Source organism: Lepidochelys olivacea, assembly GCF_965140295.1.
Source record: "Lepidochelys olivacea isolate rLepOli2 genome assembly, chromosome: 3".
NCBI lineage: Eukaryota > Metazoa > Chordata > Testudines > Cheloniidae > Lepidochelys > Lepidochelys olivacea.
In genome coordinates, this window is record NC_140413.1 from 120,527,368 (window position 1) to 120,544,816 (window position 17,449).

The 17,449-nt window shown below is 38.7% G+C and overlaps 1 protein-coding gene across 2 annotated transcripts in view; it reads right to left on the bottom strand.

The window, feature by feature from the left end:
• SERAC1 (serine active site containing 1) overlaps nt 1-17,449 on the bottom strand; it is a 46,363-nt gene that overhangs the window by 24,599 nt on the left and 4,315 nt on the right. For both annotated transcript variants that reach the window (XM_084624705.1, XM_084624704.1), the window contains 5 exons: nt 11,146-11,237; nt 9,527-9,563; nt 8,945-9,081; nt 6,922-7,011; nt 5,750-5,878 (listed from right to left, as the gene is read on the bottom strand). In XM_084624705.1, coding sequence (XP_084480831.1) covers nt 5,750-5,878; nt 6,922-7,011; nt 8,945-9,081; nt 9,527-9,563; nt 11,146-11,236 — 484 coding nt within the window. In that variant the 5' untranslated portion in view covers nt 11,237. The remainder of the gene's footprint in view (nt 1-5,749; nt 5,879-6,921; nt 7,012-8,944; nt 9,082-9,526; nt 9,564-11,145; nt 11,238-17,449) is intronic.

The window sequence follows — 17,449 nt, forward strand, 5'->3', positions numbered from 1 at the left end:
AGATGTTGAACTAGACCCTCGTTATCCTGTGAGGAGTCCGTGAATGAGTATAACGAGATTTTTTTAAAATTAATTAAAACTATACTACTGTGGCTGGGGGCAGAAGAAATGCAGTTGCCATTTTGGAAAGGACAGACAAGCAAAAGGGAAGTGTGGCAGCAGCCATGTTGAGAGAGGTCCAACAATCAAGGAGGAAAGACAAGAACATTTAGATATCTGGAAAAGGAAAAATCCTGTAATACAGAGATAAAAATCCCACAAAACAAAGACAGCCACAAAAGACAGTAACTGTCCTCCCTCAGATAAACTATTGAGATGGTAGAGAAGCACCAGTCACTAAGGCTGAACTGAAGGACATGCTGTTAGATGTCAAAAAGATTAATAAGGAGTTGAGAGAAGAGTTCCAAGCTTATATTAAGGATACAAAAAATGAACAGAGATTAAAGAGAAAATATTAGATGAGAAAACAGGATTAAATGAGCAACTGGACATTACCAATCTAGATGAAAGAATCCAAATAATTGAAAAAAAGAGAAAAAGAAATAGAATTACAGCTGTAGGACACGGAGAACTGAGAATGCAGGAATAATAAGGATAAAAGGTATTCCAGAGGAAACTGAAGAGAGAAACCTGCTGGACACGTTGGCTGATATTTTCCATTACATATTAAACCTGAGCAATACAGATTGCATTCATACTGAGAAGGCTCACAAATCCCTATTCCCCAGGACCCCAGTAGGCACCAGACCAAAAGATGTGATTGTCTATCTACAGTACTATCAAGAAAAGGATAAAATACTGAGGGCAATGAGGGAGAGAGCTGAACCGCTGATGTTTCTTAACCAGCCGTGACCCTAAAAACATCCCTATACAAAAAGGCAAGGGGCTTCCTGGTATCTACTAATGAGTTTCAGCTGGCCTGACCAGCTCAGTGTATCCAAACTCAGTACTGTTATAATCTGTATCTAAAAGGTGTCACGTAATACATCATTCGAAAACTAATAACTGACTGATCATTAATATTCTTGTGTGATGTATGTAAGGCCGACCCACAAAGGACTTTAAACCAGTCATGTCAAGCAAATTGATAACAGGTTTTATCCAGACAAAGGCAAGAGGCCAACACCACAAACCAGGTATAACACTAGTAAGCCAAGCGCCAGATCCTGCACATGGAAAGCAAATGATCAGGATGCGAGAGATCAAAGACTTTGGTAAGTGCATTCCTCCCCCTCACCACCATGAAGAAGGAATCTGGATAGGAACTCTTGCTGTCAGCTTGGTTCCTGTGAGAAGAAGCAAGAAATATGGACACAAGGAAAAATTCTTCATTTCTGGGCTTTTGGGATTCTAATAAGGCAAACAAGGAGGCGAAGATCCCCAGAGTTATTCTGGGTAGCCGTGAAAGACTTTTGGGAAACTGGAAGAAAACTGTATCTCTGCTACTTTTTGAAATTATAGACTGTGACTAACCTGTACATATATTTTTATCTGCTTTAACCTCTCAATAACTCATTTATTTTTCTTAGTTTACGATCAGTAATGAATTGGCTATCAGCAGTGTTTCCAGTGTAAGATCTGGGATGCAAGTCAACCCGCATGAGCAACAGATCTCTTGGGATTGGGTATAACCTGAATATTTTATGATTTTTGGTGTAAGTGACCAATTATCACTTAGTCCATCTTGTCTGGGTGGCAAAATAGACTGGAGTGTTTAAGGGGACTGTCTGTGATTCCATTATAAGACTATTGCAATATCTTGGGAGTTCACATTTGGTATTGGGTTAGTGAAATCTAATTATAGAATATAGTGGCACCAGTTTGGAGTGTCTGTCCTGCTTTGGACAGTCTACCCTGAGGTAGGCACTCACAGTTGTGAGCCATTCCAGACAGCATGATATCAGACATACACAAATTCAACAGGCTATTCATTCGTATCAGAAGTTGCAGGGAGAGATGATTTGCATTGTAAAATCCAAGGTCCCAGAGGAAGTCTGATGGAACAGTGAACTAAACAAAAATCTCCCAGGTCCCAGGCTAGTGTCCCAACTACCACAACATCCTTCCTAATTATCACTCAAAGATATATTGTTTACTTTTCATATTGAGATGAAAGCAGCATGACACTGTCTTTGACACACTGGGCTCAATCTCCACTTCTTGCAATAGCCACTGATGGCTGCCATGTCTTGGTTCAGGTTGACCTCAACCTTTTTGACATTTCTGTTTCTTGAAGGTAGGCAGAGATTGGAGGATTTTCAATGTTCAAAAACGTTGTGGCAAGAACAGATTCCTGAGGGTGTATGTTCTTCTGGATCCTCCAAGTGCTCAGTTTATTTTCCAGCATCGCTTGTAGCTTTCTGTTTCAAAGCATCTTTTCTGTAGACCTAACAACCCATCAAGGTAATATCTTTGACATCGGTATCATCATGCTTTCATCTCAATCACATGAACACTTCATGAGAACTCAACATCTTCTTGAATGGAGAATGATTGGCACAATATCCGAAGTCAGTATATCTAGGAGTAAGTTTAACTTGCACACTTGCCTATCAGGACCACCTTACCAAGGTAGCTCAGAAGATTAAGAGCAGAAAGGGTCTCTTATATAAACTTGCAAGCACAAACTGGGGTGCTAATGTGCAGACACTGCACAGCTCGGCATTAGCTCTCTACTACTCAGATGGAGAATACTGTGCTTCTGAGTGATTAGACCCACCCCACACAAAGCTAGTTGATGTACAATTGAATCAAATGATGAGAATAACAACAGGACTATGAGACCAACACACACCAAATGGGTACCAGTCCTTTCTAATATCCTGCCTCCTAACATCAAGTGTTATAGTGCAGCAAAGAATCTCCTTTGACAAAACCCCAGAGATACTACCACTGCCAATTTTCAAAGACATATAGGAGGCGCCTTGTCACCATCTCATTTGTAGAAGACTAATCTGGACTACATTACTGAGCATGTCCATGGCGGTCAAACTGTGGTGAGCAAAAGGGGAACATGCTGCTCTCTCTGTAAGAAACTCCCTCCTCAGGGTGGGACTCAGCTTGATGAGATTTTGCCTGGCTTTGAGCTGCCACACCACCTCTGTTGCAAGCTCAACCATTTCAGATGTGGGCTGGTGAGGTGTGTGGCAAATGACCACACCTGGAGACTCAGGAACAGCCCTCTGCATAGCTGCAGATGCACGCTTACTGAATGATTGCTATCTTGTGATGGTCTGTCAGGAGGACTTTCCAGACTCATACTTCTGACCCCAAAGTTACAAAATGGCTAAACTATGTGTGATGCTTAACTAAGCCCTTTTGACATTTTTCTTTTTTCTGACATACACCTCTGTTTTATTTCCAGACTTTATATTTTGTATTTTGAACTTTTTTCCAATCTTTATTGTACCACTTGTACATTTGCTAATATAATAATAATGTGCATATGTGAAAGTGAATCTTTATTTACTTACTTTCTTCATTCTATTTTGTTTTCCAAACTTACCAAACATCTGTTTGTTATTCAGACATAGAACCACAAGTGAGGTCTGACATTTTAACATTCAGCAATTTGAGTTATATATGTATAAATAAGGCTGTACGAAAGTGGTGATTTTTGGTTCAAAAGTTGCAGCCACAGTTTTTTAAAGTTATGATTTTGGTGCAGAGCCAAATTTGAGTGCACCAAGTTCCAGTGCCACTCACTCAAATTTGGGCAGGGCACCACTCTGTCATGACTGCAGGGATGCTGGGCCAAATCTGAGTGACTGGCATTGCGACCTCATGAACAAGTGGCATTGCAACACTACTCAAATTTGTGGCAACTATAAAAAGTTACAGTATGTGTTAGAAGTTGTGGTTTCCACAACAAGATAGTGGCCCGCAATTTTTGGACACCCTTACGTATAAAAAGAATTCAGGGGAAAGTATATTATATTCCCAGTTCACACAACTCAAACACAGCTGAACAGATCTTCAAACTTTAAAAGTAAACTTGAGCTTTGGGCTATGATCAGAAAGACAGTAACAGTCCCAAAAGGAGAATTTATGGGGAAAAAAAACTGAGTGAATAAAAACAAGGTATTAAGTCAAGATGCAAACTTAACATTTTATTATTGAAAAATGCTAAAATAGAAACGAAAATAAAGTCACCCAGTGCATCCTTTGCTGAAACGCAACCATCTCTGGGACTATGCATGACAGATCTACAGACTGGACACTTTAGTAATTGATTTTAAGTGCTGTTCCAGTCTTTCCTCAGTAGTAGTATTTGAATCCTTTTAAAGTGCATCTTCTACCCAGAGAGAAATAAATCAACAGGAGAAGATTGGAAAAGGATGCTGTACTTAATATAAGATTTTAAGTAAAATGGCTATCCTACTTTGATAAACTGTTCATAATCTCACTCTTTTTTGCGTTCTCAGTTAATTCACTTTGCTTTGAGTTGTCAACCTAAGTGCTGAAAAAGAGATACCTGATTGGCCTGGAGGTCATGTGCTAGATTCTTCCCTCTACTTGAGCTTTGGCATTGTAGCTGTATCTGTGGACATGGCAGAACTAAATGTACTGACAACACAAGCAGGTGTACGTTCCTCTAGTTCCCCAGCAAAAAATCGGAAAGCACATTTTTTTCAGGAGTACTATATGCTGTACATGCACCAGATATAGTATGACACTTCCCTTGCTATCCCCCAATATATCTGGATGTACAGGATTAGCTTCCATGGCCATAAGCATACTAAAAAAAAACCCTCAGAGCTCCCAAAATTCTACCACTAAAAGAAAGATTTTGGAGTGCAGAAGTGAAGGATAGAAGCATATGTTTTAGCATGGGTACCATGGCAAAGAATCCACTGATACCTGCCAAGCAATTCTACCGCATTTGCCAGAAATTGAGCTCTGAAAAATAAGAACAGGAACCCTGGGATTTTCTAAGTATAAACATAATGTAAAGAATCTAAATAACAAAACTGAGCTTTTATTCTGCAAAGGGTAAACACAAGAAGCAAAAGCTCCTTTAACATAAAAGAATGTCAGCTATAATTTATAATACAGGAACATGAAGCTAAACTGGCCTTAAAAGAAAAGTTCTCTTAATTAAGTGTGGGGGAGGTTTCTACCTTTCTCTGAATTCACACAGACATTAAAAAGATACTTTAGGGTAGAATGAACGTTTTAGGATGATAATAGCATGAAAAATCTTTCACCTCCAGGCTGCCACATCAAATCTAGACCAAACTGGTAGTAACCCTTAATTGTTACTATCCAACAGCTCTTAAGTGGTCTTCATGAATTGTGTTTGATAGCTTCAGTCCTGTCCCTAGTGGACAAATGGACATCATCAAGCTGCCACCACAACAGGCTATCTTGTTGGTAGTCCCAACACACAGGTCAAAGAACTAAAAGATACAGAAACTAAGCTACCCTCTCTTGTCTAGATGAGGTCAAGGTTGAGGTACATCGGTGGGGCAGCATAGGGAAGCCTGCACTGCAGTCACACATGCTCTATCTGTTTTGTGCATATGTACACATAACTGTGTTTTGTGCATATGTTTCGTGCATATTGTGCCTTTAATCAGCAATAAATTAAAATTTAAATAAAAAAGTGTGAAAAACATTTTCAGAAAGAATATTTGCCTTCTCCTTTGGCTTCCCCTTTTCATGTTAGCATTTGCCAATGAACATAGAGCAGTTAAATGAGATTTTGTCATGTTTCAAAGATTGGTTAGGTTGTCACAGCATACATTACCATGCCAGTGACCACTCTCTGCCAGCTGCTGCACCGCCTGCAGTCGAATGGTTCTGTCTTCTGATTGACTTCTCTTCAAGAGGACCCACAAGGCACATTCATTATCTTCTGTAAATGTACTAAAATGTTCTTTATAAAAAAAAATCACATAAATATAATGTTAAAATTAATAAGCATTTCTCTTTCATAGTCACCTTCTTATTATCAACCAAAAATACTATTTCCTGGAATATTAATATGACTTAATAACCATTTATGGAACAATCATTTAATAAGTGCTACAATATCAAAAAATTGGTAACAGATCAGTAAACTGGAAGCAACATAATCTTCAGAAGACCAGGGCTAAAATCCTGATCCTACTGAAATCAGTGGGAGTTTGTTTTCATTTAATTTAATAGGGCCAGGATTTCACCTCATCTTTTTATACTTTATATAGAGTGTTCAAACTGAGGATCTCAAAATGCTTTATTTATATTTAAGAACTGATCCTGTATAGTGCTTACCAACCATAACTGCCATTGGCTTCAGTGGGAGTTGGAGGTGATCAGCAACTCCAAGGATCTGGGCCTTAATCTACTGAATCACACTCACAACAGCTCTGTGAGGTACATATTATACCCATTTGGCAGATGGGTAAATGAGGGCAAAGAGAAAGTTATTTGCCCAACATGTCACATCAAGTTGATTGCAGAATCAGGAACTGAACCTTTGAGTCCTGACACCAAGTCCTGTGCTCTATCACACACACATACCTATTACGAAGAGGTTTCATTCCTTTCAATTAACACTAACAAAAATCCTGCTGAAGAGTGTCACGCACTCACACCTAGTTCCTAAAATGAAAAATCTTCCAGGACTTCTTCACCAAACAATGCTTTTGGCATCACAAAAGTCTTAAGCTTCAAATCAATTCTGAAAGAGGATGCAGAATTCTGTCCTAGCATGTGTCTAACATTTGTTATAAAAACATAATGCATATAACTTTCCTTTAAACAAACTGTTTGTAAAACTGGCATGAAATATTACAAACATGTAGGAATATTATAACTACAAACTAGTATCACATACATAAGAAAAATGCTTCTATTTTCTAAAGGTAATAGATTTGTTCTTTTCTAAACATGAATATTAATCACAGACAAGCCAACATTTCCACTCTTAATACCTACCATCAAAAGGTCTCCGGAGAATTTTAGCTTCGGTTTCTAGTATTTTCCTCACTACTTTATGAAGTTCTTTTCTTGCCTTGTATAGGATTCCTATGAAAATATTATAGGCTTATTCAAGGTTGATCAGGGAATTGTTGTAGTATTATGCCCAGGAACCAACAATCTTAAAGGTTTTAAAAGAATCTCTTCAAACAGTTACTATAGGAAAATATTGTACATTTCTCTCTTTTGTATTTTAGGTTATTCTCTTTACATAGGTATGCTTCCCACTAAGGTCAAAAGAAAAATTAATGCACATATAAATAAGACAAAAGACTGTCATTTTTTTTCTTTAACTTGGAGAAGTGGCTTAAAGTCTCACGCTCAGGTTTGAAATAACCAGTTTCCATGAAACCATAAATTCAAGTTACAGCAGAATTAAACTTAAACCTTTATCCTTTCAGAGTAGGCATTTTATTGTGTGTGGGTCTTTCAGATGAGGACTTGAGGTCCTATTGTCTCTGCCTGGACATTAAAGACCCTCCGGCACTTTTCACAAAAATAGTGATTTGTTACCAAAGCTTCTTTACACACTCACTGGCACGCTGCATGATTTGTGTTGTTTATTCCAACCTACAACCAAGAGCTGCCTGCATGTCAGTGTTGCTGTAACTAAAATATTTAGTTTTATATTCCCTTTAATATAGTAGATCCATATTATTTTGCCTCTCATATTACTATATGAGAACTAATAGAAAAAGGAAATTCTTCCAAGTCTGTTATGCAATATTTCTATGGACTGAGATTAAGACTGTCAATCTCTACGTCGACAATGACACCATTCATGTTCACCACTTAAAATGTAAAAGAATAAAACCAATGTGTGCAGGAGGAGAGAGATAGCTTTACCAGTCTAAAATTGTATTTATTTAAACAGCCTGTTAAGTTCTGAAGCAGTTGCCCAACTTTTCAGTTAGAAAGATGCTTTATTTAAAGGACAACAGGGTTTTAGTTTTTTTGAAATAATTTTTTTTTGCAAATTACATTCAAAAAGATAAAAAGCTCAACTAACATTTTCTATATTAGAGAATTATAATAACTTCATAGTGCTTTTTATTTATGAGATAACAATCATATTCTGAGCCACAAACTCTGAGGCCAAATAATATGGATAAGGTATAAAAGCACAGAAGTGGTTTTGTTACAAGATTAAATCAGTACTCTAACACTTAGGTTATACAAGAGATGAAGCAACTCCAGTTCCATTTTCCTAATAAGAATGATAACAAGGCTGTTCTCAAGGGTCCATGAAACAATGTCAGTTTAAGTGATCAGCAGTTATACATATGTGTCAGATGACGCTCAAAAAAATAAAGGGAGGACAATGAATAGATAATCATCTTTACCATTTGCCTCTGGAAGAGGGAAAATTGAATGCATACCTTGTGCGATGCAAGATAGCACAGCTGAACAGTATTCAGCACCGACAGTTGCATTTATTACTGTCGAGATCCTCACCCACACTCCAGCCCCTGTGTGCCATGTCAAAGAGCCAGAGAGGTATATAAGAGCCCTAAAAGCTCTGTACCCAGATGGGGCAGGAATCCCTAGGTACAAGCACTGTCAAAAACGGCAGTGAGGCTGCCACCTCCAAGGACCCCTTTGTAAGCCAGGGTGAAGGGCATGTGCTGGGGTGGGAGGGGATCTGCCAAGGGTGGGACTGCAGCATGTGGGGCTGTGGAGATTCCAGGTAGCCCTGGGAGGCTGCTGTGATTTAGACACGTTCCAAGGGCGGTCTACATTATGTCGGGGGCCCTGTAGCAGCCTAGGATCAGAAGTGCACAAGGGTGGTTTAATGTCACCTTATCTCTGTCCCACACTGGGCTATGATTCAATAGAAGAATCTCACATTATGTTTATTATGGGACCACGCAGCGTGACCAAATTCTTTTTAGTTCTCTTTTACCATCCCAGTGACTCACGCATTGTTTGAAAAGCTGCTCTCTTAGTTCTGTCTCTCAGCACACAATCTTACATAGCTTACCTTGACATTCACCGGGATCTAAAGAAACTGTATGTACATAAATATAGGACTTCAGTTTCTCTTGCTGTACAACGTGAGTATCAAGTGTCAGTAACTTCTTTAGGGCCAGAACTTCATATGTAATAAATACGAAACCTCTTAAGAAAAGAAAAGAAAATGGAATATAAATACTGTATTAGTCAAAGAGTTTAAGGCAGAAGGGACCACCATATCATCTAGAAATACAAATGCAAAGAATGAAGACGACAAATATAGGTTGAAAACTGTTTTAAGGTAAATCATCATTTGCTCTATAGAGAATATATTTTATCAAATACAATATACGCATTTGATCTTCTTTGTAATCAAGTGTTTGACATGTTGCAGGGACCAGTATAGTGTCTCAAATAATCAGGGCAAAGAAAGAGAAGTGATCTTAATGGACAGTACCTCAAAATATGCAAAGATGTTCAGTTATCATTTTAAACTTAAGGTACTTCATGTTTAAAGATTATTTAGCAAGATCCTTTTTTGGGAAGTGACATAACTTCAGATATAAATAAAAGATATAAATTAGATGAGTAATTGTTAGTTACAACTTACCCGAGAATAAGTGATCCAGTTAATTTTGAAATTTTTCCTTAAACAAACAAAAAACACCCAAAGTCAAACAAACTGTGTGCATACAAATTGTTATTAAAAAGTTAAGGCATTTGATCAGTTCTGGATACTGTACGTCAAAGATTATAAAAATGTTAAAGAGGAATAGAGCAGGGCTTTTCACGCTCATTTTTCTGTTTCTGACTCCATGTTTTCAGTAGTTGAAAACTAGTGATAGATTTTACATTCGACATTCTTCCCCTCTAGTTTTAAATTACAAAACCCCTGCTCTCACAGCTAAATAAACTAATAAATCTTTTGTTACTGACAGTATATCAGCAGCAGGTGATCAACAATATGGCTTGTACTGAACAGTTGCCATAAACTATGAAGAAGATTCCTCCTTTAAATAAATAATTTCATTGAGATCTCTGCTGTGTGGGGGTGAATACAGGAATATACATGCTCTTATCTGTTAAGCCTTGCAAAGGTGTCTCATAGGTTTTCTTTACAGAAATTCAGTCAAATCTCATTCATCTAAACAGGACAGCTGACACAGTATTTGGCACTTATAGTGCTTTACACTTTAATTCTAAGGACACTGGCCAGGACTAAGGCATCTTATACCTGGACAAGGTGAACCTGTTTTTGGATTCCATTGGAGCCAATCGAGAGAGTCTGTCACAACTGAGAGGAGCGAATCCCAATACGACATCTCTCATCCTCTCAAGAATAAATTTCCTTGGGAGACTTGCCCCACCTCCTACTCCACCAGGTTCTGCCCTTGCAGGGAAGTAGCATGGAGCAGGCTTCTCAAAGATTTCTGGTATGAAAACAAGAAGCAGCTACATGCCAGAAAAGTTACTGACAGGGAAGGTAAAACAGGCATGAAACACGAAGTCTGCTATCTATCAAGAATGGAAGTATCCAGTCTTCAATGCTGGGGCAGAGAGATTAAGAATCCAGAGGGCTCTTCTTCTAGAGGGAAAGCAGAAGGAAGGTAGAGAGTAAGAAAGAAGAATGGTAGGCCTACTGCCAGCAGGCAGGCAGGAAAAGAAAACAGAAGCTACGTTTACTCAAATGTTGCCCCTTGCTTTAAGAATCTCAGGATAAGTTTGTTCCTATGGTTCTAAGGTGAAAAAACCTTATTGAACGAGGTCAATTTATGGCAGCTTAATGAGATGGTAATTTTTTGGAGACTGCCATTTTGTGTTCTAAAAATCTTTCGGGTTTTTTTTCCCCAAATAAATTACGTTTCTAGCCTTTCTGGTTGTGAAGCTTATCCTTTGTGATATGAAGCATTAACCAGTGCAGAGCTGTCTGTCTGAGCAATGCTAGCTACTCCACTCATGTCAGTGAAGTGTTGACGCTGACGCATAATAATTATATTTTAAATGACAGCTCTGTTTGCCAAGGTCAGTGATGGCAATACTCTGGAGGTATGGGAGAGAGACTGAAAACATGAACATATCATCTCCAAGTCTTTTGGGGTTACAAATGGTATGTAGACCTTCCCAATATCATCTTGTGAAGTCCAATCCATAATTTAAATACACAGCTTACTGTAGCAACACAGTCATTTTTATGAGCTCTTCAAGTTGATATTTACAGAATTCACTTACTGATATCTTTCCACGGCAGATCACTTTTTGTGATTGGACCAGAAGTTCCTATTCTTCTGCAGCAAAATACACAATAAGCAGCCAACGACATTCTGTAGACATACAAACAAAAATTATTAATTTAGGTAATATAATTAAAAACCTGCAGCAAATTTCTGTGTCTTTTGCCCTCAAGATTAGAAAAGCATTATTCATTTATACTGAATACTAAAGTGACAGACAGCTAGAAACTAAGAAATCCATAAATTACTGCATTTGGTAGCTTACATTCAGTACTAAAAGTTTAACACAGTGCTTTATAAAACAGTGTGTTGCAATTGATTTTACTGTGCATATTTTTCAAACTACCTCTCTCCTCTAGTAAGTCTCCTTTGCTGCATCTTAGTAGCTATTCATTAAGTACCATATAGTTCCACAACTCCATAAAGTCATTACTCTGTATCATACATGCCTTTCAACCACCAATATGTAATAATCCCATTGTTCTTAATGTTCAGAATTTAATTTGTTTTAGGAAATTGATCTATACAACCATCTGCTCGATGGGGCTTTCAACAACAAACATTTACATCTTTGAAAGATATATTTCACAGAAACTGTTAGAAGTCTTCTGCTGTTAAAAGAGTTATGATCAAGTCAACAGTTTTCACATGAAGGTCACAATGTTCAAGGTAATCGTGAATCTGAATAGAGTCCATGAGGAGCCCACACTGCACTGACCCTGCAGCACCAGCTCCTGTCCTGTGGGGCTCAGTCTAGGTCCTGGCTCTGGGTGTTGCAACACCTCTCAGGTTTGGCCCTTCCGTAGATGGAAATGGAAGGGTGACTTGGCCAAATTTGATTAGCACTGCAACCTAGCTGCACATAGGGTCACAACAGCACTCCAGAGCGGCACATCCACCTTTCTGTAGACGGAAACAGAGGGGTGGATGCACCAAACCTGAGTGGTGCTGCAACCACATGTGATAGGTTGCAGCACCCAGAGTGGGGAGCTGGGCCCAGCTCCGTGGGACAGGAGCTGCTAATGCGGGCTGAAGGTAGGGTGTCTCCAGAGATAATATGCTTGTTAACAGCAAATATACTTTTAAATAAATAATATATAGAGGTGAGAAACAACAGACCTCAGCCCTACTGTCCCTCTGCAAATTTGTGCTCACAGAGTCAATCCTTTAACTCTCTCTAAAAGTGCAAAGTTTCAAAAAGTTCAATGAATTCTTCGGGGCAGAATAGATCTGGACAAGGGGAAGAAGTCTGGAGAGAAATGTGAGAAGGGAGGGACAGGCAGTAAAAGCAAAAGTGAAACTGTTTGAGCAGCATATTCCAAAAGTCTTGAGGTCTTTCTGAGTGTAGCCTTCTTTGATTTGAGATCTACCATACCATTCGCTCATGAGAAGGGAAAACCGATAATGGCAACAGGCCGTAAAAGAGACCCAGTTTGGGAATAAGAACCGTTCAAGAAATGTATGTTTGCTGATGATGTTTTAAAGAAAGTCACACCAGTGAACTGATGGAAGTCAATTAAGCACTTGGATTCAGAGACTGTTGAAGTGATAATCTCACTTTTAACAGCAGTAGCTTCTTCTGCAGGTGTAGAAAGAATATTTTCTTCCTTTGGACTAATTCATTCCAAATTGAGAAATCGTTTGGGACCTGAAAAAGCAGGAAAGCTTGTTTTTCTTTTCCAGATTATGAACAAACAGGAAAATGAAGGTGAAGACGACTGAGTTAGTTGCAGAAGCCAATATTTTAAGTTTCTCATGTTGACCTGGCTGACATAGTATATTTAATTTTTGCGGGTTTTTTAAAATATTTCATTTAACTATTTTAGTTAAAACAATTTTAAAAAAACAAACCTGATTTTAAAAAACTTGAATGTTTAACTAAATTCACAAAAAGAAAAGGAGTACTTGTGGCACCTTAGAGACTAACCAGTTTATTAGAGCATAAGCTTTCGTGAGCTACAGCTCACTTCATCAGATGCATATCGTGGAAACTGCAGCAGACTTTATATATACACAGAGAATATGAACCAATACCTCCTCCCACCCCACTGTCCTGCTGGTAGTAGCTTATCTAAAGCTTTAGATAAGCTACTACCAGCAGGACAGTGGGGTGGGAGGAGGTATTGGTTCATATTCTCTGTGTATATATAAAGTCTGCTGCAGTTTCCACGATATGCATCTGATGAAGTGAGCTGTAGCTCACGAAAGCTTATGCTCTAATAAACTGGTTAGTCTCTAAGGTGCCACAAGTACTCCTTTTCTTTTTGCGAATACAGACTAACACGGCTGTTACTCTGAAACCTAACTAAATTCAAAAATTCATATGCTTGTTTTGTTAAAATATTATGTTTGCTGTTGAAGAAAAAAATGCAGAATACATAACACTGTTGTTTTAGTTAAATAAAACAATTTAAATGTCTGTCTGCTGATGTTCTCCTCCTAATTCAGCATGGCAAGAAAATACTCCAAATATTAATGATTAACCTGTTGAATTGGAGATAGTTCATCTCCCCATGACTTCATAAATATCTACTTCAATTACCTTTGGTAAATGAAATAACCAAACAATCATTCATTTTTTGATATAGCTGTAAAACTAATCTGAAAAGCTTTCAAAATAAATCACTTTAAAAATGTATAGTGTGTACCTTCTAAAAATGAAACCTCCATCTCTCTCTGAGTTGTGAAGAATATGTATTAAGGTTATAACAACCAACAAGAATGCACTTTTATGTAGAAATCCATGATTAAATCAAGTCTTCCCAACTAGTGATTTAAATCAAATCCACCCTGGTTTCTGGCCAATGGGAGCTGGGTGGGGAGTGGGGGGGTGGGGGTGTCTGCAGGCGAGTGTCGCACAGAGCCCGACCTGTTGCTGGCTGCTTCAGGGGTGCAACGCGGTCCACAGGCAGGAAGCCTGACTCTGCATACCGGCTGCGCGGCTGACTGGGAGGTAAGTCTGTGCCCCAACCCCATGCCCCAGCCCTGAGACCCCCCCAAACCTGGAACCCCTTTCTGCACAACAAACCACTCATCCCCGGCACCACGCCAGAGCCTGCACCACCATCCCAGAGTCCTGACCCCTCCCGCATCCAAACCCCCTGCCCCAGCCCTGAGCCCCCTCCCACACCCTGAACCCCTCATCTATCTATCAGTGAGTCTATCACTGTAGTATCCGAGTGCCTCACAAATATGTGACATACGTAACTACCATTATCCCCATTTACACATGGGGAACTGAGGCTTAGATAGCCACATTAAAATTTTCTCAAATATATAGGGCTAGTCTACACTACCACGCTACACTGGCGCAGCTGATCCGATGCAGCTGCGCCACTGTTGCATATCTGGTGAAGATGGGCTATGCTGACAGGAGAGCACTCTCCCATCGGCATAATTACTCTACCTCAACTAGAGGCAGAAGATATGTCAGCGGAAGAGTGTTTGCTGCCTACAGAGCGTGATGTGGACATCACTTTAAGTCGATGTAACATGCATCGCTCAGGAGGGTGGCTTTTTCCACACCCGTGAACGACATAAGTTACATCGACTTAAGCGGTAGTGTAGACAAGCCCATAGGGTTATCTCTTACTCCTCAAGTAGTACCACTGAAGTCAGTGCCACTACTCAAGAAATTAGGTGCTATTCAGTGTAAGTAAGGGAATCACAATCTCGCCCAAAGTGATAAAGTGACTTGCTCAAGTAAGTGTCAGAACCGAGAACTGAACCAAGATCTCCTAAGTCCCTGTCTAATGCCTTAAGCTCCAAACCATTTTTCTTATGTACAAATGTGGTACACAGTTCTCTTAAACTGTAATAACGTTCCCTTGTTACCTCCAGAGAAAGAATAATATTGTCTCACCGGGCCTGAATCGCCATGCACTACCCTTCTCCCCTAGTCCGTTGGAGCGATTTAATACTGCTTCTAGCAGAGTTAACTCCTGTGCAGATCTAAACTTGGAAATCCAATGGTATTTGAGTAGCTTCTGCACAGCTCCACTCTATTCTTCACACAAATTTTGAAGAAAACTTCAAATGAAGTGCAATAGTGTCAGTGACACAGAATTTGACTATTATTGGCTGTATTTGATGCAACAATAAGAGATGTGTATTCAGATTCTCTTTCATGTCTTAAATCTCATGCGGAAATCTCAGGATATAACACTAATTAAGATACATGAGAAGCATCACATATTGGGGGAAGCTGATTGTGTTCCCCCTACAGATGTCCCCTTTATGGTCATAAAGGGTTTAAGTGTTACAGAGTAAGTGTTACTCCTTCTACATATAATTTATATGGGACCAATTGCACTAATATCAGGGAAGAGACCAAGATTTAACTGCATTGTCCCAGCAGATATTCACTTGGAGGACAGAATTAACCTCCTTAAAATTAAAATAACTCCAAGATTTGATAATTTTTTTCAACATTTGCAAATTACAATACCAATAAAAATTAGAATATTATTCTACCAACTAAGTCTGAAGTAACACTAGGGCTCTGGGCAGTCTAACTGTTATTTTCAGACATGGATTCAAGAAGAGGCAAAGTGCTGTTGGCTAAATTAACTAATTATCATCTACATGGGGCTCAGAATCAGATCTGGCACAGAAACCTTATAAGAAGAGATGTATTGGTCAATAAAACTTTATTAAAAACTATCTTAAAGTAACTATCTTATTTCACTGACTGCCCAGCATGTGTCTTATTAGGATTAAACAAACAAATACACTCACAACCATTGGAAAACCAGAAGACAGAGTTAAGGTTGCAGTTCTCAGACAAGATGATGGAAGGCAAGTAGTTGAGGTTCAGAAGTTCGAACTGATGAGTTGAAGGCTGAATGACTTCATTACTTACTTTCCTTGGTTTTTTTGGTTCGTGTTGGTGGCATATGCAACCTAGCAACCTTAACCAAAAGTTTAAGGTGTTTTTTGTGGGGGAATTCTATATCCATATATAAAAAGCATAATTGAAGATTGAGATATGGCACATCCCCTGCAGGGAGTGGAATGAATCATTATGGAAAATATACTCAAGTTGTTCAGAAAGATTTAAAAAATGATTAATGAGAAATTGGTTGAATGGTTAATAGTCAAAAACTGTGTACAGATTCCTACATAGTATGTATATCGTATATACTATAAAAATTAACAAAATATTATAAAAATATCAAAAACTGTGTACAGGTTCCTACATAATATGTTCATATCCAGTTTCACAAGGAAGTGATGGGAATCCAGAAGAGATGTGTTGCCAATCATATTATATGTGGCACTTTTTACACAAGTGTGATTGTTCTGTGTGCATTACAGTTTGAATTTTGGTAATCAAATGGGTTCAAATGGATCCAATAAGACAAGAGACCCAATGGAGTCAATACATGGGAAGATCCGGCAATCCACTATCACACAATGGAAAACCACTCTGACTTTTGATCACAACAGTAATCAAATATATATATATAAACTAATACGGAGCACTTTATGGCAAATCCTAATAGATGTTCAGAGTCTTTCCAGAATATTTGGAATATGTTTCTTCCAATGTAGTGATGGATTCCATAAGAATACTAAGGTAGATTCCAAACCTAGGATTATTGATAATACAGATATGGTATGCTACCTTAAAATATAAACAAAACAAAAATTATAATATGCCGCTAGGTACACTGCGGTAACAACACAGATTTATTATTTTATTACAGGAAAGAACATAACATAAGAATGGCCATACTGGGTCAGACCAAAGGTCCATCTAGCTAAGTATCCTGTCTTCTGACAGTGGCCAATCCCAGGTGCCCCAGAGGGAATGAACAGAACAGGTAATTATCAAGTCATCCATACCCTGTCACCCATTCCCAACTTCTGGCAGACAGAGGCTAGGGACACCATCCCTGCCCCCGCTGGCTAATAGCCATTGCTGGACCTATCCTCCATGAATGTATCTAGTTCTTTTTTGAACCCTGTTATAGCCTTGGTCTTCACAACATCCTCTGGCAGAGTTCCACAGGTTGACTGTATCATTATTGAATGATTATTGAAGACATTGTTGAAGACATTAATTTCTAAAATGCATTTAAAAAACAAATGAGTACTATCAAACATCTGTTCAACAATTAACTAATTATATTGGGAATATAAAAGTGCCTTTTAAATAAACAAGTGTCAAATTAATTCACCATATGACCACAGTTCTTACTAACTCAAAATGACAAACTAATGCATGCACACATTGACAGCGCTCCCATATGAAAGGTCTTTATGGGCCTGATCTTGAGGGACGCTGAGCACCCGTAACT